Source organism: Eurosta solidaginis, chromosome 2 (genome assembly GCF_040869045.1).
Source record: "Eurosta solidaginis isolate ZX-2024a chromosome 2, ASM4086904v1, whole genome shotgun sequence".
Classification (NCBI taxonomy): Eukaryota; Metazoa; Arthropoda; class Insecta; order Diptera; family Tephritidae; genus Eurosta; species Eurosta solidaginis.
The window spans coordinates 133610097-133637178 of NC_090320.1; the positions used below are offsets into that span (position 1 = coordinate 133610097).

General features: G+C 33.9%; 2 protein-coding genes across 4 annotated transcripts; both read left to right on the forward strand.

The window, feature by feature from the left end:
* Nucleotides 1-33: 33 nt before the first annotated feature.
* LOC137240235 (uncharacterized) lies at nt 34-10529 on the forward strand. 3 transcript variants are annotated; one of them, XR_010949643.1, is made up of 6 exons: nt 34-1882; nt 2208-2335; nt 2401-2589; nt 2957-3119; nt 3183-3394; nt 3447-10529. XR_010949643.1 is itself a non-coding variant. In XM_067766242.1 (5 exons), exons 1-5 carry the CDS (start codon nt 1861-1863, stop codon nt 3320-3322), a joined length of 642 nt encoding a protein of 213 aa, XP_067622343.1. In that variant the 5' UTR covers nt 34-1860; the 3' UTR covers nt 3323-10529. The 3 variants fall into 3 exon arrangements, 2 of the variants coding, with proteins under 2 accessions (XP_067622343.1, XP_067622344.1); XM_067766242.1 differs by having other exon boundaries at nt 3183-10529; XM_067766243.1 differs by lacking the exons at nt 2957-3119; nt 3183-3394.
* A 6372-nt stretch (nt 10530-16901) lies between these two features.
* On the forward strand, nt 16902-23576 carry LOC137242366 (uncharacterized). The gene is made up of 2 exons (XM_067769680.1): nt 16902-20487; nt 20552-23576. Exon 2 carries the CDS (start codon nt 21518-21520, stop codon nt 22634-22636), a length of 1119 nt encoding a protein of 372 aa, XP_067625781.1. The 5' UTR covers nt 16902-20487; nt 20552-21517; the 3' UTR covers nt 22637-23576.
* The last annotated feature ends 3506 nt before the right edge of the window (nt 23577-27082 follow it).

The following is a 27082-nucleotide window of genomic DNA, read 5'->3' on the forward strand; positions in this document are numbered from 1 at the left end:
TATTGAAAAAATTTTTAAAATCTTGTTCGTACTTGCAACGAAGTTATCCTTCTTTGACAAACATCAAATTTAGCCACGAAAAAATTTAATTCTTTCCCCTATTTTGAAACAAATTTCAAGATTACAGAGGCCGACAGCATCTCACACCCAGAAACCGCGCTGAATCAAAATCTGGCCTCAGAATTGCTCTATCAGCTCTGGTTTTCGAGATATCCTAACCTAAAAGTCCAAACAACACTGATCCAGATCGATCGCTTACGATCTTGGATAATGAGTGTATAGCTAATAATAAATTTTAACCGTGATGACAATGTCCAAGGAAAAAACGTGTGCAAAAAAATATGAAAAAGATAAAAAAATTTTAATATGGGTGCTTTTAAGCAAGCCCCCAATGCTAAATGCCGTAAAGACACAGGTAAGTTTGCCGGAAACGTTCTGGCAAATATCTGTATGTGCAGTCTGTGCAAAGAAAAAAATATTCAAAATTCCATAATTTCGAGTTAGTCGCGGTCTAACCGAAAGGAAAAAAAAACAAAGAAAAACGCATGTGCGGAAGTGGGACTGTAGACACAGCACGCCGGTAAAGATCGGTGTACTTTGTATATAGTAATTAACCACAAAAAGAAAATCAAATAAGTGTCAGAAATAAGAAAAATTGTATATGCAAAATTGCCAACAAAAATCTAAAAAGCGGAGTGCAGTTACTCAGCTAAAAAATTTAACTTACCAACAAAACTTTAAAAGCGAAGTGAAATTACTTGGCAAACAAAAATATTATTTAAAAAAATTAAAAAAAAAAAAGATTTTAAAGAAGACCACGACAATAAAGCTCAAAGCCCTTAGCTTTTTACGAATATTTTCCTACGAAAACTTATGTCTAAAAAAATATACAATATGCTTAAATATACTAAAAAAGTATGTGAGAAAATACAAAAGTATAGTTTGTTCGAAATTTTCGAAATTAGATTTTGATTTTTTCTGCTGCTGCCGTTGTGGTTTGTATTTGTAGTCGGAAGTGATCTCCGCCAATACCGCTTTTAGGCTTCCTTATATGGTGCACCCCGAGAAAAAATCGTAATTTTTAAGTAACACGATTCATGTTAATTTCACACGATCGGTTTTAACATGCAAAGCAACAACAATTTTTGAAAATTTATCAAATTAACACGATCTGGCAAACAAGATTTTTACTTCTTCGACTTCAGGTAACATGAAGTATACTGATAACAATATTTTACTGTTGAAGTAACACTGATAAGTGTTGAAAAAAGAACAACAGAAACAACTTCTTCGACTTCATGTAACATGAAGTAGTCTGATAACATTATTTTACTGTTCAAGTAACATTTAAAAATGGTGACTTAGGCATCATGTAATATGAAGCAGTCTAATAACAATATTTTACTGTTGAAGTAACACTGAAAAGTGTTGAAAAAAGAACAACAGCAACAACTTCTTCGACTTCATGTAACATTAAGTAGTCCGATAACAATATATTACTGCTGAAGTAACACTGAAAAGTGTTGAAAAAAGAATAACAGCAACTATCCCGTTACAAATTCGTAAATTTTCTCGAAATGTCAGCGTCGCTTGCAATATAATATTGTGAGTTGTTAATAAAAGCTATTTTGTTTTGATAATTGCGCAAGTTTTTTCACAAATATTTAATTAAAGCATTTCGTTAATAAAATGATTTTGACCAAGAATCCAGCCAAATATTTATTATTGGGCCCAGTGGTGAGCTGCTGTCTTCTGGTGAAATTGAGACTTTTCTGCCTCAGAGCGGCACCACAGCAGCTCCGACGTGCGAGAACACGAATCTAAAGGACATCATTTGCGGAAAAATGGATTTTGGCGAAGATGTGTGACAAAAGAAAGATAGGTAAGATAATTTAATTAAGTTTTTATGAACAGGAACCTATTCATTCAATCTTCAATTGTATGTTTGTTAATAAGTGTTCATATTAGCGTGCACCATATTTGTATGGAGGCAAATTTGAATTAAGGAAGAAATCAAGAACTTTTCGGAAATGTATGTTAGGTAGTGAAAACGTGATTTGTGGAAATATTTCAAGATATGGCAATGCGACAACCTGCCAGAAATGGCTAACGGTCAGCAAATTCTTGCTTTGTTTGGCAAATTTGCAAAAGAAGGCCAACCCTAGTGCATATTCATAAATATACATATTGCGATTTTATATTTTCAGACTGTGGAATGGACATTGAGAGCCTGTTTTTAATTAAAGAAGACGATATCAATGAGCTTATCCCTCTTTCAATGCTTGGAACTAGAATTAAATTTAAGCAAAGGCTAGCCAATTTGAAGGAAAATAAAGTAAGCGTTGATTTTAGTTAAATGTACACATATATATTTTTTTTGCATTTCATTTTTAATTGCAGGAAAATATCATGTGTTTTTTGGAATCTTCAAATAGTTCGCTTAGTTGCAGCCACAAATCTCAACCTGTCGCAGCAAGTACACCTGTAAAGAGTCTAGGTGAAATACTAAAAGCAATTCCATGGGGCCAAAGCATTTTGCAACAATATAAGGAACATTGTTTGTTGCTAGACAAACATCGCCAAGCCTTGGTAAATATCATAGCCCAACATTTTTCTGAGCGGTCGATCCCTATGACAATGAGGGATATCATTAATTTTTCAGAACAAATTATATTATTATTTCCTATAAAAGATTTGGTAAAATTTTAAAAAACAAACGTTTTTAATATTGGCTATGTATTATCCCGATATCCACCTGTCAGTTTTGTTATAAGTAGTATCAAAGCTAAAATGTTGTGCCATGTTTGATTTAATGCATTGGGCGCGTAATGGTAAAGTGAATTCACCAACGATACAAAGCTTTAGATTTAATACTATGATTATTCCAAAATGGCATCTAAAGATCGGGCCTCCCTCATAAAACGTTTGCTTCTTTATTTTACTTACATATATACAGAGATATTACTGCAACAAACGCAATGGAAAAAATCCTACTGGAAAATTATATGACAAAGCAACAAATGTCCGCCGTAAAATGAAAAGGGGTACAAAAGTCAAGGATGCGGAAATCGATATAAATAGTTATAAAATAACCGAACAGACAGAAACTCAAACCGAAGGTATACATTTTGGTTAAATGTACAATTTGTGTTTTATTATATTTATTTTTATTATATTGGTAGATGAAGATGCTTTGGGCAAAAAAGTATGGCTTTCACATAACGTGGAACCATGGAGTGTTGTAGAACAAAACTGGAGAGATACGATTGCCTTAAGGATAGAATATGTCAAAAATAAAAGCAAGAATATGCTTATTGAATGATCGCTTTTAAAACATTCACTTGGATACTCCTTGATAAGAATAATTGACGTTGAATTTTAAATATGATCATATGTAAGTAAAAAGTATATTCATAAAATGTTTTTCTTCATACATATATACGTAGATTGAAATTGATTTCGAATTCGAATACCCGGACAAATCCCAAATTTGTTCACCGAATGGCCTAATTTTACAACGACTATACATGAAGGAAAAAGTAAAGGATTCAGCATCCAAAAATTTATTGGCTAAAATTGAGACATCCCTGAATGACGGTAATTTAATACCTATACTTTAGCATAAATAATAAGTATATAAGTACATATGTATTAATGTAATTTACTTTTTATTGCAGATTAAAAATATTGTATTATTACGTTGCTTTTACATGCTGTGCTCAAGCCATCGATGATTTCTGTCCAGCAAGCAAATGCCGGCAAACGTTTGAAATGGAAGCCGTCTATAGTCGATGCTCAAAACGTTACAGTACTGCACTGTGAATGCATTAATGATTACCGAAGACTATATGAAGAACTTAAGTTGAAGGCTAAGGGGAAAGAACTTCCACTGCAACCTATAATTTTAGTTGTTAGACCAGATAAAGCAGTTTGGCTAGTTTTTATATTCTTTTCGATGGTATTCTACATAAGTTGCCTACATTTTTAAAGGCACTTTATACTATATTTAAGTTATTTCATGTCCTGAATTTTGAGTATCCTGCGGAAGCGAAAAACCTGTACAACTTTATACAACATTTTTTTTTTTATATTGTTCATAGCAACTCCAAATATTGTCTTACTTACAAGCACATCTGGCCTCAGAATTGCTCTATCAGCTCTGGTTTTCGAGATATCCTAACCTAAAAGTCCAAACAACACCGTTTTTGCACATATTTGAGGTTTTGTAGCCTTGCAAATGTTTTCTTTCACCAAAAGCAAAGGATGGCATCTTTAAATAAAATTCTTCTTCTTTCCAATGGTGTTGAGTTTGCTCAAAAGTCATTTTTTTTGCTGAGATATCGTATTTTGAAATTTTCATATTTCTAAATTTTCTTAAACCTACACCAAACCAGAGCTGATAGAGCAATTTTGAGGCCAGATTTGAATTCAGCGCATCAAAATCCTCAGAAAAAAAGTGGAATGTTCAACTGAGCAGACAGGTCAATTCTTATGGATTTTTGGTCGCTGATCACGAATCCGTTGTCAGAATTCAAATGTTAGCTCTTGTTTTTTTTCCTAACCTCAAAAAACTCCCATTTTTCGAGTTTTTGAGACATAGGAACAATTCACGAGTTCAATCTCGTAACTTAATACGATAATTGATAACTCAACCCTCAACATATATCAAAACGTTATTTGTGACTCAAACTAACTAATCCTAACCTAAAAACGGTCAAACTCGATCAAAAATACCGTGGAGTTTTGTTCTTAAATGGTGCAGGCTTAAAACTTGGGCAGAAAAATCCACAGCCGCAGAAAAAAAACTGTGAGCGTAAAAATGTTACAGAATGCACCCAAAACTAACCTGACCCTACATAACCTAACTTTCCCTGCCCTAACTTATTATATGCTATAACTCACAAACAGCAACATAGAAAAAATTTTAGCTAGTAAGCCTTAACCTACAAGGCGACCTGACCTAACCTAACCTGACCTAAACTACTTGATATCCTCTGATCTACCACTAACATATAACCAAACCAAAATTCGTCTAATGCGCCTTAACCTACAAAGTGACCTAACTTAAGCTAACCTAACTTGACACAACATAATTTAACCTAATCTAACCTCATCTGTTCTGTTATACTTGACGTGATGTTAGACACAATGAGGAAAGTGAAAAAAGGCGGTATAACTTATAAGTATTAAAATGAATCGTGAGTTGTTACGTGGCTGACTGTTTGGGGTGGTGAGGAGCGGCGGCAAGCAGGTATGCTTGCATCCCAGGCTTGCTCGGGCGGGGTATTACACCACCGTCCTCACCCGCAGCCACATGAACAAAAAGGGTTCATACCTGTATGTGTAGTGAAAGGAAAATCTGAAGAAGATATGAATAGACATGAGGGGCAAAGTTACAAAGGGAAAGCATTAGGGGAGAAAAAGGTGAAGGCCTGTCCTGTCAGGTGGCGTCTTCCCACCCTCTGCAGTGCAACTTGCACTGAATCATGGGCACTGCGCTGACTCCTATCTACTTACAGTGCACTAAACCAGACACTAGTCTGTCACTAGGTCATTTTTCTCTACCACTCACCTTCACCTTACCCTGCCACGCACATGCGCAGCACCAACGCCAAGAATTCGAACTTAGCCCTGCATTACTAAAAACCTATGTTTTCAGCCATACACTTCAAAATTTTAACTCAATCTCTCTTAAGTCTACACCCTAAACCTATCTAATCTACCGGGTGCAAACCATCGATATTTGTAAGAATAAAAAAATCGCTTAAAATTTAATTTCAACATAAAACAAAACAAAATAATAATATACGATTTAAATTCAATTCAGTTCGATACAATTGTTTGTAAAGAAAAACAAATAAATTAAAAAAGAAAACGAGAGGTGGGGTTTCTTATACCAGTAAAAAATAATATTTATGAACCACCCTAATGTCTTATCCTACCAACTCCTATCTTAAAATCTACAGATACAAAATTCAAGCCAAATAAAATAAAAGGGCGAACAAAATAGTTGAAAGCCCTAATCTCTGACCTACCGCAAACGCACAAGTAAATCCAAAATCAATTTTGCAAAAAGTAAAACTAGGTCTTCAAAGTAAAAAAATTATATGTTCGTTGCGATCTGTTGTTCTTTTTCTTATTTGCTGATTCCTGTTCTATTTTTGCCAGAGCAGGAATCTTTGCTAACATATGTACATAAAACGAAACAGGTGTATTTTGATAAATTTCGATGTTTCTCTCAAAACATTCACCAATTACTCTTCTTCTCCAACGGCGCCGCTGCAGTTGAGTAGCTGAAACAAAAAAAAAACTCAAACATAGATATGTACATATGACCACGCTCAAACACGGATCCAGATCGATCGCTTACGATTTTGGATAATGAGTGTATAGCTAGTAATAAATTTTAACAGTGATGACAATGTCCAAGGAAAAAACGTGTGCAAAAAAATATGAAAAAGATAAAAAAATTTTAATTTGGGTGCTTATAAGCAAGCCCCTAATTCTAAATGCCGTAAAGACACAGGTAAATTTGCCAGAAACGTTCTGTCAAATATCTGTATGTGCAATCTGTGCAAAGAAAAAAATATTCAAAATTCCATAATTTCGAGTTAGTCGCGGTCTAACCGAAAAGGGGGAAAAAAAAACAAAGAAAAACGCATGTGCGGAAGTGAGACTGTAGACACAGCACGCCGGTTAAGATCGGTCTACTTTAAGTATAGTAATTATCCACAAAAAGAAAATCAAATAAGTGTCAGATATAAGAATAATTGTATATGCAAAATTGCCAACAAAAATTTAAAAAGCGGAGTGCAGTTACTCAGCTAAAAAAATTAAACTTACCAACAAAACTTTAAAAGCGAAGTTAAATTACTTGGCAAACAAAAAGATTACTTAAAAAAATTAAAAAAAAAAAGATTTTAAAGAAGACCACGACAATAACGCTCAAAGCCCTTAGCTTTTTACCAATCTTTTCCTACGAAAACTTATGTCTAAAAAATTATACAATATGCTTAAATATACCAAAAAAAGTATGTGAGAAAATAAAAAAGTATAGTTTGTTGGAAATTTTCGAAATTAGATTTTGATTTTTTCTGCTTCTGCCGTTGTGGTTTGTATTTGTAGTCGGAAGTGATCTCCGCCAATACCGCTTTTAGGCTTCCTTATATGGTACACCCAGAGAAAAAATCGTAATTTTTAAGCAACACGATTCATATTAATTTCACACGATCGATTTTAACATGCAAAGCAACAACAATTTTTGAAAATTTTTTAAATTAACACGATCTGGCAAACAAGATTTTTACTTCTTCGACTTCATGTAACATGAAGTATACTGATAACAATATTTTACTGCTGAAGTAACACTGAAAAGTGTTGAAAAAAGAACAACAGCAACAACTTCTTCGACTTCATGTAACATGAAGTAGTCTGATAACATTATTTTACTGTTGAGGTAACATTTAAAAATAGTGACTTAGACTTCATGTAACATGAAGCAGTCTAATAACAGTATTTTACTGTTGAAATAACACTGAAAAGTGTTGAAAAAAGAACAACAGCAACAACTTATTCGACTTCATGTAACATTAAGTAGTCCGATAACAATATTTTACTGCTGAAGTAACACTGAAAAGTGTTGAAAAAAGAATAACAGCAACTATCCCGTTATAAATTCGTAAATTTTCTCGAAACGTCAGCGTCGCTTGCAATATAATATTGTGAGTTGTTAATAAAAGCTATTTTGTTTTGATAATTGCGCAAGATTTTTCATAAATATTTAATTAAAGCATTTCGTTAATAAAATGAACAGTGTAGTGAGTGATGTTGACCAAGAATCCAGCCAAATATTTATTATTGGGCGCAGTGGTGAGCTGCTGTCTTCTGGTGAACTTGAGACTTTTCTGCCTCAGAGCGCCACCACAGCAGCGAGAACACGACTCTAAAGGACATCACTTGCGGAAAAATGGATTTTGGCGAAGATGTGTGACAAAAGAATGATAGGTAAGATAATTTAATTAAGTTTTTATGAACAGGAACCTATTCATTCAATCTTCAATGTATGTTTGTTAATAAGTGTTCATATTAGGGTGTACCATATTTGTATGGAGGCAAATTTGAATTAAGGAACAAATCAAGAACTTTTCGGAAATGTATGTTAGGTAGTGAAAACGTGATTTGTGGAGATATTTCAAGATATGGCAATGCGACAACCTGCCAGAAATGTCTAACGGTCAGCAAATTCTTGCTTTGTTTGGCCAATTTGCAAAAGAAGGCCCACCCTAGTGCATATTCATAAATATACATATTGCGATTTTATATTTTCAGATTGTGAAATGGACATTGAGAGCCTGTTTTTAATTAAAGAAGACGATATCAATGAGCTTATCCCTCTTTCAATGCTTGGGACTAGAATTAAATTTAAGCAAAGGCTAGCCAATTTGAAGGAAAATAAAGTAAGCGTTGATTTTAGTTAAATGTACACATATATATTTTTTTGCATTTCATTTTTAATTGCAGGAAAATATCATGTGTTTTTTGGAATCTTCAAATAGTTCGCTTAGTTGCAGCCACAAATCTCAACCTGTCGCAGCAAGTACACCTGTAAAGAGTCTAGGTGAAATACTAAAAGCAATTCCATGGGGCCAAAGCATTTTGCAACAATATAAGGAACATTGTTTGTTGCTAGACGAACATCGCGAAGCCTTGGTAACTATCATAGCCTAACATTTTTCTGAGCGGTCGATCCCTATGACAATGAGGGATATCATTAATTTTTCAGAACAAATTGTATTATTATTTCCTATAAAAGATTTGGTAAGATTTTAAAAAACAAACGTTTTTAATATTGGCTATGTATTATCCCGATATCCACCTGTCAGTTTTGTTATAAGTAGTATCAAAGCTAAAATGTTGTGCCATGTTTGATTTAATGTATTGGGCGAGTAATGGTAAAGTGAATTCACCAACGATACAAAGCTTTAGATTTAATACTATGATTATTCCAAAATGACATCTGAATTCGGGCCTCCCTTATAAAACATTTGCTTCATTATTTTACTTACATATATACAGAGATATTACTGCAACAAACGCAATGGAAAAAATCCTACTGGAAAATTATATGAAAAAGCAACAATTGTCCGCCGTAAAATGAAAAGGGGTACAAAAGTCAAGGATGCGGAAATCGATATAAATAGTTATAAAATAACCGAACTGACAGAAACTCAAACCGAAGGTATATATTTTGTTTATATGTACAATTTGTGTTTTATTATATTTATTTTTATTATATTGGTAGATGAAGATGCTTTGGGCAAAAAAGTATGGCTTTCACATAACGTGGAACCATGGAGTGTTGTAGAACAAAACTGGAGAGATACGATTGCCTTAAGAATAGAAGATGTCAAAAATAAAAGCAAGAATATGCTTATTGAATGGCCGCTTTTAAAACATTCACTTGGATACTCCTTGATAGGAATAATTGACCTTGAATTTTAAATATGATCATATGTAAGTAAAAAGTATATCCATAAAATTTTTTTCTTCATACATATATACGTAGATTGAAATTGATTTCGAATTCAAATACCCGGACAAATCCCAAATTTGTTCACCGAATGGTCTAATTTTACAACGACTATACATGAAGGAAAAAGTAAAGGATTCAGCATCCAAAAATTTATTGTCTAAAATTGAGACATCCCTGAATGACGGTAATTTAATACCTATACTTTAGCATAAATAATAAGTATATAAGTACATATGTATTAATGTATTTTACTTTTTATCGCAGATTAAAAAGATTGTATAATTACGTTGCTTTTACATGCTGTGCTCAAGCCATCAATGATTTCTGTCCAGCAAGCAAATGCCGGCAAACGTTTGAAATGGAAGCCGTCTATAGTCGATGCTCAAAACGTTACAGTACTGCACTGTGAATGCATTAATGATTACCGAAGACTATATGAAGAACTTAAGTTGAAGGCTAAGGGGAAAGAACTTCCACTGCAACCTATAATTTTAGTTGTTGGACCAGATAAAGCTAGTTTGGCTAGTTTTTATATTCTTTTCGATGGTATTCTACATAAGTTGCCTACATTTTAAAGGCACTTGATACTATATTTAAGTTATTTAATGTCCTGAATTTTGAGTATCCTGCGGAAGCGAAAAACCTGTACAACTTTATACAACAATTTTTTTTTTATATTGTTCATAGCAACTCCAAATATTGTCTTACTTACAAGCACATCTGGCCTCAGAATTGCTCTATCAGCTCTGGTTTTCGAGATATCCTAACCTAAAAGTCCAAACAACACCGTTTTTGCACATATTTGAGGTTTTGTAGCCTTGCAAATGTTTTCTTTCACCAAAAGTAAAGGATGGCATCTTTAAATAAAAGTCTTCTTCTTTCCAATGGTGTTGAGTTTGCTCAAAAGTCATTTTTTTTTGCTGAGATATCGTATTTTGAAATTTTCATGTTTCTAAATTTTCTTAAACCTACACCAAACCAGAGCTGATAGAGCAATTTTGAGGCCAGATTTGAATTCAGCGCATCAAAATCCACAGAAAAAAAGTGGAATGTTCAACTGAGCAGACAGGTCAATTCTTATGGATTTTTGGTCGCTGATCACGAATCCGTTGTCAGAATTCAAATGTTAGCTCTTGATTTTTTTCCTAACCTCAAAAAAATCCCATTTTTCGAGTTTTTGAGACATAGGAATTCACGAGTTCAATCTCGTAACTTAATACGATAATTGATAACTCAACCCTCAACATATATCAAAACGTTATTTGTGACTCAAACTAACTAATCCTAACCTAAAAACGGTCAAATTCGATCAAAAATACCGTGGAGTTTTGTTCTTAAATGGTGCAGGCTTAAAACTTGGGCAGAAAAATCCACAGCCGAATAAAAAACTGTGAGCGTAAAAATGTTACAGAATGCACCCAAAACTAACCTGACCCTACATAACCTAACTTTCCCTGCCCTAACTTATTATATGCTGTAACTCACAAACAGCAACATAGAAAAAATTTTAGCTAGTAAGCCTTAACCTACAAGGCGACCTGACCTAACCTAACCTGACCTAACATAACCTGACCTAAACTACTTGATATCCTCTGATCTACCACCAACATATAACCAAACCAAAATTCGTCTAATGCGCCTTAACCTACAAAGTGACCTAACCTAAGCTAACCTAACTTGACACAACATAATTTAACCTAACCTAACCTCATCTGTTCTGTTATACTTGACGTGATGTTAGACACAATGAGGAAAGTGAAAAAAGGCGGTATAACTACTAAGTCTTAAAATTAATCGTGAGTTGTTACGTCGCTGAATGTTTGGGGTGGTGAGGAGCGGCGGCAAGCAGGTATGCTTGCATCCCAGGCTTGCTCGGGCGGGGTAGTACACCACCGTCCTCACCCGCAGCCACATGAACAAAAAGGGTTCACACCTGTATGTGTAGTGAAAGGATAATCAGAAGAAGATATGAATAGACATGAGGGGCAAAGTTACAAAGGGGAAAGCATAAGGGGAGAAAAAGGTGAAGGCCTGTCCTGTCAAGTGGCGTCTTCCCACCCTCTGCAGTGCAACTTGCACTGAACCATGGGCACCGTGCTGACTCCTATCTACTTACAGTGCACCAAACCAGACACTAGTCTGTCACTAGGTCATTTTTCTCTACCACTCACCTTCACCTTACCCTGCCACGCACAAGCGCAGCACCAACGCCAAGAATTCGAACTTAGTCCTGCATTACTAAAAACCTATGTTTTCAGCCATACACTTCAAAATTTTATTTAACAACTCAATCTCTCTTAAGTCTACACCCTAAACCTATCTAACCTACCGGGTGCAAACCATCGATATTTGTAAGAATAAAAAAACCGCTTAAAATTTAATTTCAACATAAAACAAAACAAAATAATAATATACGATTTAAATTCAATTCAGTTCGATACAATTGTTTGTAACGAAAAACAAATAAATTAAAAAAGAAAACGAGAGGTGGGGTTACTTATACCAGTAAAAAATAATATTTATGAACCACCCTAATGTCTTATCCTACCAACTCCTATCTTAAAATCTACAGATACAAAATTCAAGCCAAATAAAATAAAAGGGCGAACATAAAAGTTGAAAGCCCTAATCTCTGACCTACCGCAAACGCACAAGTAGATCCAAAATCAATTTTGCACAAAGTAAAACTAGGTCATCATATAAAAAAATTATATGTTCGTTGCGATCTGTTGTTCTTTTTCTTATTTGCTGATTCCTGTTCTATTTTTGCAAGAGCAGGAATCTTTGCTAACATATGTACATACAACCAAACAGGTGTATTTTGATAAATTTCGATGTTTCTCTCAAAACACTCACCAATTACTCTTCTTCTCCAACGGCGCCGCTGCAGTTGAGTAGCTGAAACAAAAAAAACTCAAACATACATATGTACATATGACCACGCTCAAACACTGATCCAGACCGATCGCTTACGATTTTGGATAATGAGTGTATAGCTAGTAATAAATTTTAACAGTGATGACAATGTCCAAGGGAAAAACGTGTACAAAAAAATATGAAAAAGATAAACAAATTTTAATGTGGGTGCTTATAAGCAAGCCCCTAATGCTAAATGTCGTAAAGACACAGGCAAATTTGCCGGAAACGTTCTGGCAAATATCTGTATGTGCAATCTGTGCAAAGAAAAAAATATTCAAAATTCCATAATTTCGAGTTAGTCGCGGTCTAGCCGAAAAGGAAAAAAATAAACAAAGAAAAACGCATGTGCGGAAGTGAAACTGTAGACACAGCACGCCGGTTAAGATCGGTGTACTTTAAATATAGTAATTATCCACAAAAAGAAAATCAAATAAGTGTCAGAAATAAGAAAAATTGTATATGCAAAATTGCCAACAAAAATTTAAAAAGCGGAGTGCAGTTACTCAGCTAAAAAAATTAAACTTACCAACAAAACTTTAAAAGCGAAGTTAAATTACTTGGCAAACAAAAAGATTACTTAAAAAAATTAAAAAAAAAAAAGATTTTAAAGAAGACCACGACAATAAAGCTCAAAGCCCTTAGCTTTTTACCAATCTTTTCCTACGAAAACTTATGTCTAAAAAATTATAAAATATACTTAAATATACCAAAAAAAGTATGTGAGAAAATAAAAAAGTATAGTTTGTTGGAAATTTTCGAAATTAGATTTTGATTTTTTCTGCTGCTGCCGTTGTGGTTTGTATTTGTAGTCGGAAGTGATCTCCGCCAATACCGCTTTTAGGCTCCCTTATATGGTACACGCAGAGAAAAAATTGTAATTTTTAAGCAACAAGATTCATGTTAATTTCACACGATCGATTTTAACATGCAAAGCAACAACAATTTTTGAAAATTTTTCAAATTAACACGATCTGGCAAACAAGATTTTTACTTCTTCGACTTCATGTAACATGAAGTATACTGATAACAATATTTTACTGTTGAAGTAACACTGAAAAGTGTTGAAAAAAGAACAACAGCAACAACTTCTTCGACTTCATGTAACGATAACAATATTTTACTGCTGAAGTAACACTGAAAAGTGTTGAAAAAAGAATAACAGTAACTATCCCGTTATAAATTCGTAAATTTTCTCGAAACGTCAGCGTCGCTTGCAATATAATATTGTGAGTTGTTAATAAAAGCTATTTTGTTTTGATAATTGCGCAAGTTTTTTCATAAATATTTAATTAAAGCATTTCGTTAATAAAATGAACAGTGTAGTGAGTGATGCTGACCAAGAATCCAGCGAAATATTTATTATTGGGCGCAGTGGTGAGCTGCTGTCTTCTGGTGAAATTGAGACTTTTCTGCCTCAGAGCGGCACCACAGCAGCTCCGACGTGCGAGAACACGAATCTAAAGGGCATCGTTTGCGGAAAAATGGATTTTGGCGAAAATGTGTGACAAAAGAATGATAGGTAAGATAATTTTATTAAGTTTTTATGAACAGGAACCTAATCATTCAATCTTCAATTGTATGTTTGTTAATAAGTGTTCATATTAGTGTGCACCATATTTGTATGGAGGCAAATTTGAATTAAGCAACAAATGAAGAACTTTTCGGAAATGTATGTTAGGTAGTGAAAACGTGATCTGTGGAAATATTTCAAGATATGGCAATGCGACAACCTGCCAGAAATTGCTAACGGTCAGCAAATTCTTTCTTTGTTCGACAACATTGCAAAAGAAGGCCCACCCTAGTGCATATTCATAAATATGCATATTGCGATTTTATATTTTCAGACTGTGGAATGGACATTGAGAGCCTGTTTTTAATTAAAGAAGACGATATCAATGAGCTTCTCCCTGTTTCAATACTTGGGACTAGAATTAAATTTAAGCAAAAGCTAGCCAATTTGAAGGAAAATAAAGTAAGCGTTGGTTTTAGTTAAATGTACACATATATATTTTTTTGCATTTCATTTTTTATTGCAGGAAAATATTATGTGTTTTTTGGAATCTTCAAATAGTTCGCTTAGTTGCAGCAACAAATCTCAACCTTGCAAGTACACCTGTAAAGAGTCTAGCTGAAATACTAAAAGCAATTCCATGGGGCCAAACCATTTTGCAACAATATAAGGAACATTGTTTGTTGCTAGACGAACATCGCCAAGCCTTGGTAAATATCATAGCCCAAAATTTTTCTGAGCGGTCGATCCCTATGATAATGAGGGATATCATTAATTTTTCAGAACAAATTATATTATTATTTCCTATAGAAAATTTGGTAAGATTTTAAAAACAAACGTTTTTAATATTGTCTCGATATCCGGCTGTCAGTTTTGTTATAAGTAGTATCAAAGCTAAAATGTTGTGCCATGTTTGATTTAATGTATTGGCCGAGTAATGGTAAAGTGAATTCACAAACGATACAAAGCTTTAGATTTAATACTATGATTATTCCAAAATGGCATCTGAATTCGGGTCTCCCTTATAAATCATTTGCTTCATTATTTTACTTATGTATATATATACAGAGATATTACTGCAACAAACGCAATGGAAAAATCCTACCGGAAAATTATATGACAAAGCAACAAATGTCCGCCGTAAAATGAAAAGGGGTACAAAAGTCAAGGATTTGGAAATCGATATAAATAGTTATAAAATAATCGAACAGATAGACCCTCAAACCGAAGGTATACATTTTGTTTAAATGTACAATTTGTGTTTTGTTATATTTATTTTTATTATATTGGTAGATGAAGATGCTTTGGGCAAAAAAGTATGGCTTTCACACAACGTGGAACCATGGAGTGTTGTAGAACAAAACTGGAGAGATACGATTGCCTTAAGAACAGAAGATGTCAAAAAAAAAAAAAGCAAAAATATGCTTATTGAATGGCCGCTTTTAAAACATTCACTTGGATACTCCTGGGTAAGAATAATTGACCTTGAATTTTAAATATGATCATATGTAAGTAAAAAGTATATTCATAAAATTTTTTTCTTCATACATATATACGTAGATTGAAATTGATTTCGAATTCAAATACCAGGACAAATCCCAAAGTTTGTTCACCGAATGGCCTAATTTTACAACGACTATACTTCCATACATGAAGGAAAGAGTAAAGTATTCAGCATCCAAAAATTTATTGGCTAAAACTGAGACATCCCTGAATGACGGTAATTTAATACCTATACTTTAGCATAAATAATAAGTATATATGTATTAATGTAATTTACTTTTTATCGCAGATTCAAAAGATTGTATAATTACGTTTCTTTTACATGCTGTGCTCAAGCCATCAATGATTTCTGTCCAGCAAGCAAATGCCGGCAAACGTTTGAAATGGTCAAAACGTTACAGTACTGCACTGTGAACGCATTAATGATTACCAAAGACTATATGAAAAACTTAAGTTGAAGGCTATGGGGAAAGAACTTCCACTGCAACCTATAATTTTTGTTGTTGGACCAGATATAACTAGTTTGGCTAGTTTTTATATTTTTTTGATGGTATTCTACATAAGTTGCCTACATTTTTAAAGGCACTTGATACTATATTTACGTTATTTCATGTTCTGAATGTTGAGTATCCTGCGGAAGCGAAAAACCTGTACAACTTTATACAACAATTTTTTTTTATATTGTTCATAGCAACTCCAAATATTGTCTTACTTACAAGCACATCTGGCCTCAGAATTGCTCTATCAGCTCTGGTTTTCGAGATATCCTAACCTAAAAGTCCAAACAACACCGTTTTTGCCCATATTTGAGGTTTTGTAGCCTTGCAAATGTTTTCTTTCACCAAAAGTAAAGGGTGGCATCTTTAAATAAAATTCTTCTTCTTTCCAATGGTGTTGAGCTTGCTCAAAACTCATTTTTTTTTTGCTGAGATATCGTATTTTGAAATTTTCGTATTTCTAAATTTTCCTACACCTACTCCAAACCAGAGCTGATAGAGCAATTTTGGGGCCAGATTTGGATTCAGCGCATCAAAATCCACAGAAAAAAAAGTGGAATGTTCAACTGAGCAGACAGGTCAATTCTTATGGATTTTTGGTCGCTGATCACGAATCCGTTGTCAGAATTCAAATGTTAGCTCTTGTTTTTTTTTTCTAACCTCAAAAACTCCGTTTTTCGAGTTTTTGAGACATAGGAACAATTAACGAGTTCAATCTCGTAACTTAATACGATAATGACCTTGGATATTGATAACTCAACCCTCAACATATATCAAAACATTATTTGTGACTCAACCTAACTAATCCTAACCTAAAAACGGTCAAATTCGATCAAAAATACCGTGGAGTTTTGTTCTTAAATGGTGCAGGCTTAAAACTTGGGCAGAAAAATCCAGAGCCGCAGAAAAAAACTGTGAGCGTAAAAATGTTACAGAATGCACCCAAAACTAACCTGACCCTACATAACCTAACTTTCCCTGCCCTAACCTATTCGATATGCTGTAACACACAAACAGCAACATAGAAAAAATTTTAGCTAGTAAGCCTTAACCTACAAGGAGACCTACCCTAACCTAACCTGACCTAAACTACTTGATATCCTCTGATCTACCACCAACATATAACCAAACCAAAATTCGTCTAATGCGCCTTAACCTACAAAGTGACCTAACCTAAGCTAACCTAACTTTACACAACATAATTTAACCTAACCTAACCTCATCTGTTCTGTTATACTTGACGTGATGTTAGACACAATGAGGAAAGTGAAAAAAGGCGGTATAACTTATAAGTCTTAAAATTAATCGTGAGTTGTTCGTGGCTGACTGTTTGGGGTGGTGAGGAGCGGCTGCAAGCAGGTATACTTGCATCCCAGGCTTGCTCGGGCGGGGTATTACACCACCGTCCTCACCCGCAGCCACATGAACAAAAAGGGTTCATACCTGCAGGTGTAGTGAAAGTAAAATCTGAAGAAGATATGAATAGACATGAGGGGCAAAGTTACAAAGGGGAAAGCATAAGGGGAGAAAAAGGTGAAGGCCTGTCCTGTCAGGTGGCGTCTTCCCACCCTCTGCAGTGCAACTTGCACTGAACCATGGGCACTGTGCTGACTCCTATCTACTTACAGTGCACCAAACCAGTCACTAGTCTGTCCGTCTGTCACTCGGTCATTTTTCTCTACCACCCGCCTTCACCTTACCCTGCCACGCACAAGCGCAGCACCAACGCCAAGAATTCGAACTTAGCCCTGCATTACTAAAAACCTATGTTTTCAGCCATACATTTCAAAATTTTATTTAACAACTCAATCTCTCTTAAGTCTACACCCTAAACCTATCTAACCTACCGGGTGCAAACCATCGATATTTGTAAGAATAAAAAAACCGCTTAAAATTTTATTTCAACATAAAACAAAACAAAATAATAATATACGATTTAAATTCAATTCAATTCGATACAATTTTTTGTAAAGAAAAACAAATAAATTAAAAAAGAAAACGAGGGGTGAGGTTTCTTATACCAGTAAAAAAAAGTAGATTTATGAACCACCCTAATGCCTTATCCTACCAACTCCTATCTTAAAATCTACAGATACAAAATTCAAGCCAAATAAAATAAAAGGGCGAACAAAAAAGTTGAAAGCCCTAATCCCTGACCTACCGCAAACGCACAAGTAGATCCAAAATCAATTTTGCACAAAGTAAAACTAGGTCATCAAAGTAAAAAAAATTATATGTTCGTTGCGATCTGTTGTTTTTTTCTTATTTGCTGATTCCTGTTCTATTTTTGCAAGAGCAGGAATCTTTGCTAACATATGTACATACAACCAAACAGGTGTATTTTGATAAATTTTTATGTTTCTCTCAAAACACTCACCAATTTCACTTGTATGAAGCATATGTACATATGACCACGCTCAAACACTGATCCAGATCGATCGCTTACGATCTTGGATAATGAGTGTATAGCTAGTAATAAATTTTAACCGTGATGACAATGTCCAAGGAAAAAACGTGTGCAAAAAAGTATGAAAAAGATAAAAAAATTTTAATGTGGGTGCTTATAAGCAAGCCCCTAATGTTAAATGCCGTAAAGACACAGGTAAATTTGCTGGAAACGTTCTGGCAAATATCTGTATGTGCAATCTGTGCAAAGAAAAAAATATTCAAAATTCCATAATTTCGAGTTAGTCGCGGTCTAACCGAAAATGAAAAAAAAAAAACAAAGAAAAACGCATGTGCGGAAGTGAGACTGTAGACACAGCACGCCGGTAAAGATCGGTGTACTTTGAATATAGTAATTTTCCAAAAAAAGAAAATCAAATAAGTGTCAGAAATAAGAAAAATTGCATATGCAAAATTGCCAACAAAAATTTAAAAAGCGGAGTGCAGTTACTCAGCTAAAAAAATGAAACTTACCAACAAAACTTTAAAAGGGAAGTGAAATTACTTAAACTACTTAAAAAAATTAAAAAAAAAATATTTTAAAGAAGACCACGACAATAAAGCTCAAAGCCCTTAGCTTTCTACCAATCTTCTCGTACGAAAACTTATGTCTAAAAAAATTTACAATATGCTTAAATATACCAAAAAAAGTATGTGAGAAAATACAAAAGTATAGTTTGTTGGAAATTTTTGAAATTAGATTTTGATTTTTTCTGCTGCTGCCGTTGTGGTTTGTATTTGTAGTCGGAAGTGATCTCCGCCAATACCGCTTTTAGTCTTCCTTATATGGTGCACCCAGAGAAAAAATCGTAATTTTTAAGTAACACGATTCATGTTAATTTCACACGATCGGTTTTAACATGCAAAGCAACAACAATTTTTGAAATTTTTTTAAATTAACACGATCTGGCAAACAAGATTTTTACTTCTTCGACTTCATGTAACATGAAGTATACTGATAACAGTATTTTACTGTTGAAGTAACACTGATAAGTGTTGAAAAAAAGAACAACAGAAACAACTTCTTCGACTTCATGTAACATGAAGTAGTCTGATAACATTATTTTACTGTTCAAGTAACATTTAAAAATGGTGACTTAGACATCATGTAACATGAAGCAGTCTAATAACAATATTTTACTGTTGAAGTAACACTGAAAAGTGTTGAAAAAAGAACAACAGCAACAACTTCTTCGACTTCATGTAACATTAAGTAGTCCGATAACAATATTTTACTGCTAAAGTAACACTGAAAAGTGTTGAAAAAAGAATAACAGCAACTATCCCGTTACAAATTCGTAAATTTTCTCGAAATGTCAGCGTCGCTTGCAATATAATATTGTGAGTTGTTAATAAAATCTATTTTGTTTTGATAATTGCGCAAGTTGTTTCATAAATATTTAATTAAAGCATTTCGTTAATAAAATGAACAGTGTAGTGAGTGATTTTGACCAAGAATCCAGCCAAATATTTATTATTGGGCCCAGTGGTGAGCTGCTGTCTTTTGGTGAAATTGAGACTTTTCTGCCTCAGAGCGGCACCACAGCAGCTCCGACGTGCGAGAACACGAATCTAAGGGACATAATTTGCGGAAAAATGGATTTTGGCGAAGATGTGTGACAAAAGAATGATAGGTAAGATAATTTAATTAAGTTTTTATGAACCGGAACCTATTCGTTCAATCTTCAATTGTATGTTTGTTAATAAGTGTTCATATTAGTGTGCACCATATTTGTATGGAGGCAAATTTGAATTAAGGAACAAATCAAGAACCTTTCGGAAATGTATGTTAGGTAGTGAAAACGTGATCTGTGGAAATATTTCAAGATATGACAATGCGACAACCTACCAGAAATTGCTAACGGTCAGCAAATTCTTTCTTTGTTTGACAAATTTGCAAAAGAAGGCCCACCTATATTCATAAATATACATATTGCGATTTTATATTTTCAGACTGTGGAATGGACATTGAGAGCCTGTTTTTAATTAAAGAAGACGATATCAATGAGCTTTTCCCTATTTCAATGCTTGGGACTAGAATTAAATTTAAGCAAAGGCTAGCCAATTTGAAGAAAAATAAAGTAAGCGTTGGGTTTAGTTAAATGTTCACATATATATTTTTTTGCATTTCATTTTTTATTGCAGGAAAATATAATGTGTTTTTTGGAATCTTCAAATAGTTCGCTTAGTTGCAGCCACAAATCTCAACCTGTCACAGCAAGTACACCTGTGAAGAGTCTAGGTGAAATACTAAAAGCAATTCCATGGGGCCAAACCATTTTGCAACAATATAAGGAACATTGTTTGTTGCTAGGCGAACATCGCCAAGCCTTGGTAAATATCATAGCCCAAAATTTTTCTGAGCGGTCGATCCCTATGATAATGAGGGATATCATTAATTTTTCAGAACAAATTATAGTATTATTTCCTATAGAAGATTTGGTAAGATTTTAAAAAACAAACGTTTTTAATATTGGCTATGTATTATCTCGATATCCGGCTGTCAGAAGGAAAAAGTAAAGGATTCAGCATCCAAAAATTTATTGGCTAAAATTGAGACATCCCTTAATGACGGTAATTTAATACCTATACTTTAGCATAAATAATAAGTATATAAGCATATATGTATTAATGTAATTTACTTTTTATCGCAGATTCAAAAGATTGTATAATTACGTTGCTTTTACATGCTGTGCTCAAACCGGCAAACGTTTGAAATGGAAGCCGTCTATAGGCGATGCTCAAAACGTTACAGTACTGCACTGTAAATGCATTAATGATTACCAAAGACTATATGAAGAACTTAAGTTGAAGGTTATGGGGAAAGAACTTCCACTGCAACCTATAATTTTAGTTATTGGGCCAGATATAGCTAGTTTGGCTTGTTTTTATATTCTTTTCGATGTTATTCTATATAAGGTGCCTACATTTTTAAAGGCACTTGATACTATATTTAAGTTATTTCATTTCCTGAATTTTGAGTATCCTGCGGAAGCGAAAAACCTGTACAACTTTATACAACAAATTTTTTTTTTTGATATTGAATTCATAGCAACTCCAAATATTGTCTTACTTACAAGCTACCTACAGGCCGTAAAATAATTTAACAGCATGTTTAAATGTTTTCTTTGCAATTTTGTTGCGTTAGACGCAAAAAGTTTGGTCGCTCATTTAAAAACTTTTCATACGTTTAATAAGATAAAAAAATTTATTTGTAATGTACCTAAATGTGGGCAGTGCTTTTCAAACGTTTATACCTTTCAAATCCATTTAAAGAGAGTTCACGCACGTTCGGCTGTAGTTACGAGTTCGCAAGAACAACAAGCATTTTACAGTGCAAGGGAAACACACGAAAACGTACGACAAATTGGCCCTACTGCAAGCAGTGAAAATATAGCTCAGTTGGATATTAATCGATTCATTTTATCTCTACATGACAAAAATAATTTTAATAGAAAGGATGTGCTTTATGTTTTAGACAATGTAAATGAAAAAATTTTAAAACTAATTCAGGAACATGTTTTAATGTCAATTTCACCACTAATACCAGACCTCAATCAAAGAATATTTATCCAAAATCAATTCCGAAAATTTGTTTCACCTTTTGAACATATTTCTAGCGAGTATCGTTTTTTGAAATCTATAGAAAACGAAGAAATTTTTAAATTTCCCTCTTCATATACTATTAGTGAAGAGATTTCCGAAATTGTTATCAATAATAGTCCCGGATTGCATTCCAATAAAGTCGTAGGAGTCATTATGCCCATAAAATTTCAAATTGCTAAATATTTTCAATCGAAAAGCAATTTAAAAGATACATTGGAAAATATGCAAACTTTAAAATATAACAACCAATGTTATACAAATGTCATACATGGTGAAACTTGGGAAAAGAAGATTTGCGACTTCAATGAAAAACTAGTTATTCCATATATTATATATTATGATGATTTTGGAATTGATAATCCACTGGGATCACATGCTGCAGTTCAAACTGTTTGCGGAATTTATTACAGCTTTGCTACTATATCAAACCACAGCCAGTCCACATTAGAAAATAAATTTTGTTGCAGGATTTTTCAAATGGATACATCGAAAGGAATATGGAAATATGTATTCATTCGGACCTTTAGTAGAGGTTATTCAACAATTAGAAACAGAAGGATTGATTCTAAATACTTCGTATGGAGAATATCGTGTTTAGTTTGTATTGGCGCTAATAATTGGTGATAATTTAGGTTTGAAGTCAATATTGGGGTTCACCACTAGTTTCAATTCAAATGTTTACTGTCGAAACTGTAAAAGACAAAAAGTAAATTTAAGGTAAGATGTTGAAGAGCTTCCAGAATATTTGAGACAGAGAAAATTATTCTCTTGACTGTTCCCTTAAAAATGAAGCACTGACTGGTATTAAGGAAGCATGTATTTTAAACGACATACAAAGCTTTGACGCAGTTGATAATTTCTATTTTGATATGATGCACGATATACATATTTGAAGGTGTTTGTAGCTATGATATTTCTGAAGTTCTTTTAAATTTATTGTAACGAAAAAGTATTTCAGGATTGAAACCCTTAATTATCGTAAGCAAATGTTTCAGTACGGCGAGACAGAAATCGGGAATATTTGTCCTCCTATAACTTTAGTTAATTTAAAAACTTCTAACTTTCGTATGTCAGCTAGGGAAATAATGACTTTCTTGCACCATCTTCCTTTAATAATTGGTGACTTAGTTCTTGAAAATGATGAAATATAGATTTTTTTTTTATTCTAATTCGAATTGTGGATATTCTTATGATGTCTGATATAGATGAAGTTTATTTGAAACGATTAGATTCTCTGATTAAACAGCATAATAGTTTGTATATATCACTTTTTAATAAACATCTAAACCGAAATTTCATTTTCTTGTTCACTACGTTACATCAATAAAAAAATGTGGGCCTTTAAAACACATTTGGTGTATGAGATTTTAAGCAGTTCATAAAGTTTTCAAGATTTAAGCAAATTCAATGAATTCTAGAATAAATGTGCTTTGGAGTCTTTCCATAAAAGCCTCCTTAAAATTTGTTTAGAATTTAGAAAACTAAATATTTTTTCAACCAGATTTAATTTCAAATATTAAATTTCTCCTACATTCTAGTAACGTATCAAAATATACTACGGATTTTCAAATTAAATAAGAGTTACAGAAATATCAATTCTATTCCAAAATAACTTACAAAGGCTTAGAATTCAAGAGAATTTTTTTTTTTTGTTACACAACGAGCAACTTGAACTTTATTTGAAATTGAAGACATTGCTGTTTGCCCTTTACAAAGTCTTTTCTTCATATGTTCAAAATATAATATAAGTTTTAGTCCACATATTCAAGCATATATATTGGGGAAAAATCACCCAATTTTTTTATTATAAATAGTGGGGACATATATTCTCCACCCCTACATGCACATATTTTACGAAATAATTAAAAGGTTATATATTTGAAAAGTTTTTGATATGAATACAACATTTTAAAAACATGATTTGTCCCATATGTATGTATAGGAACAAGTTTTATATTAATATTTTTTATAAAGAAAGTTACATATATATTATCTACACATTTTGTGGAAGACTGAATATACAAATATATATGTATTTACATATGTATATAAAAAATGCTGAATTTTCATATCATACGAGACTTTATTTTATTGTTAAACATACATTTTTTTCATAATAGTGGAATAAAAAAGACATATAAATATGTTCGCCATTCTCGTATTTCAAATATAGTCCAGGCATATTAGCATTTCAGGTGGAACTCTTCCGGACCATAGCTTTCTTTGGTTTATGGAATTCTCCTACTAATGAACATGAAACGTTGAAAAAATTAACCAAACATTTTTTGACAGGGGCTGCCATTCTCGAAATAATAAAAAAAAAACCCAAAAAATGCACTTTAAATGGCTGCGGCAAAGTATACTCTGGAAATTTTTTTTTTCAACGTTTCATATTCATTAGTGGGAGAATTCGATAAACCAAAGGAAGCTATGGTCCGAAAGAGTATTGATTTTTCGTCTAATATGCCTGGACTAATAAAAATTAAAAACAAAATTGTAAAACTTATTTAAGTATATAAAAATTATTTAAAAAAAGCCTAAAATATGTTAGTAAAACAAGACGCCTTAAAGAGCATTGAAAAGTTTTTTAAAAGAAATAAAGTATTATTTAAATTATTACTATATATTATATATTATTATTATATATTATATATAGCGGGCATTATTCGCATAAGATTTTTCTCAAGTCTGATTACATAAGTATACTAATGTAAGAACGCTGAATTAATTTCATTTATCACAAGATTTAAATTAAAAATATATGTATATTACTTACTTACTTAACTGGCGCTTAACCGTCTAAACGGTTATGGCCGTCCAACAAGGCGCGCCAGTCGCTCCATCGCTCCGCCAACCGGCGCCAATTGGTCACACCAAGGGAGTTTAAATCGTTTTCCACCTGGTCCTTCCAACGGAGTGGGGGCCGCCCTCTACCTCTGCTTCCATAGGCGGGTTCCGATAGAAACACTTTCTTGGCCGGAGCATCATCTTTCATTCGCATAACATGGCCTAGCCAGCGCAGCCGCTGCGTTTTAATTCGCTGGACTATTTTGATGTCTGCGTATAGCTCGTACAGCTCATCATTAAATCTTCTTCGGTACTCGCCATCGCCAACGCGTAGAGGTCCATAAATATTTCGAAGAACTTTTCTCTCGAACACTCCCAAAGCCGCTTCATCTGCTGTTGTCATGGTCCATGCTTCTGCCTCATATAGCAGGACGGGTACGATAAATGACTTGTAGAGTATGATTTTCGTTCGCCGAGAGTGGACTTTACTTTTCAATTGCCTACCTAGTCCAAAGAAGCATTTATTGGCAAGATTGATTCTTCGCTGGATTTCAGTGCTGATGTTGTTGCTAGTGTTGATGCTGGTTCCCAAATAATCGAAGTCTTTTACTATTTCGAAATTATGGCTGCCAACAGTAGCGTGGTTGCCAAGGCGCAAATGCGCTGACTCTTTGCTGGATGACAGCAGGTTCTTCGTTTTGTCCTCATTCACCATCAAACACATCTTTACCGCTTCTTTTTCCAGCTTGGAGTAAGCAGAACTAACAGCGCGGGTGCTTAGGCCGATGATATCAATGTCATCAGCATATGCCAGTAATTGCACGCTTTTATAGTACATTGTTCCAGTGCGGTTAAGTTCTGCAGCTAGTATAATTTTCTCCAGCATCAAATTAAAGAAATCGCACGATTGGGGGTCACCCTGTCTGAAACCGCGTTTAGTTTCGAACGGCTCGGAGAGGTCCTTCCCAATTCTGACTGAGCTGATGGTGTTGCTCAACGTCGTTTTGCACAGCCGTATAAGTTTTGCGCGGAAACCAAATTCAGACATAGCAGCATATAGGCAGCTCCTTTTCGTGCTGTCGAAGGCGGCTTTAAAGTCGGCGAAGAGGTGATGTGTGTCGATTCTATTTTCACGGGTTTTTTTCCAAGATTTGGCGCATTGTGAAAATCTGATCGATGGTAGATTTACCAGGTCTGAAACCGCACTGATAAGGTCCAATCAGCCGGTTGACGGTGGGCTTCAATCTTTCGCACAATGCACTTGAAAGGACCTTATATGCGATATTAAGAAGGCTGATTCCACGATAGTTGGTGCATTTTGCAGTGTCCCCCTTCTTGTGGACTGGGCAAAGAACACTTAGATTCCTACCGTCGGACATGCACTCGTCCGCCCATATTTTGCTAAGAAGCTGCTGCATGCGCCTTACCAATTCCTCGCCGCCGTACTTGAATAGCTCCGTGGGCAATCCATCAGCGCCCACGGCCTTGTTGTTTTTCAATCTGGTTATTGCTATTCTAACTTCGTCATAATCGGGGGGGGGGGGGATATATTCCATAATCATCGATTGCGGGATCGGGTTCTTCATCTCTGCGCGGTGAATTGCTGCCTCCATTTAGGAGAGCTGAGAAGTATTCCCTCCATAATCTAATCAAAGGTATATTGCATGTGTTTAATAAATACAATCATTTTAGAGTAAACTTTAAAATAATACTTTTACTTAAGGGTAAGACAATAGGGGATAGTGTTAAACTTAACATGATTTACTGTTGGTTTAACACGATCATACATTGTTAATTCAACATTAATTCCTGTTAGTTTAACCATAGGTATCATGTTAAATAGAATGTAAAATCAACAATATTTTGGTGTAAAATCAACACTTTTCATAGTGTTAAAAACACACTTTAAGTTAATGTTGAATTAACACTTTTTACAATAATTCCTGTTAATTTAATAGTAACCACCGTCGTGTTAAAGTAACCAAATTTTAGTGTTCAATCACCACTTTCCATAGTGTTGAATAAGCGCTTTAAGTACATGTTGAATTAACACGTTTAATACGAAGATTACACCCTGCTTCGGTTTGAAAAATTTTAAACACAAAAAGTGTTAAAAAAAGTGTTGATTCAACACGATTTTTCTGGATGTAGCGTATTATCTGGGTGATGCTGATAAAATTTAAATTGTTGATCTGGTTGGTGGATGAAGATGGTGTTGTTGTAGTTGTTGTTGTGGTATATATTGCTGATACCAAAATATGTGGGCGCAGGTGGGAATTGTAA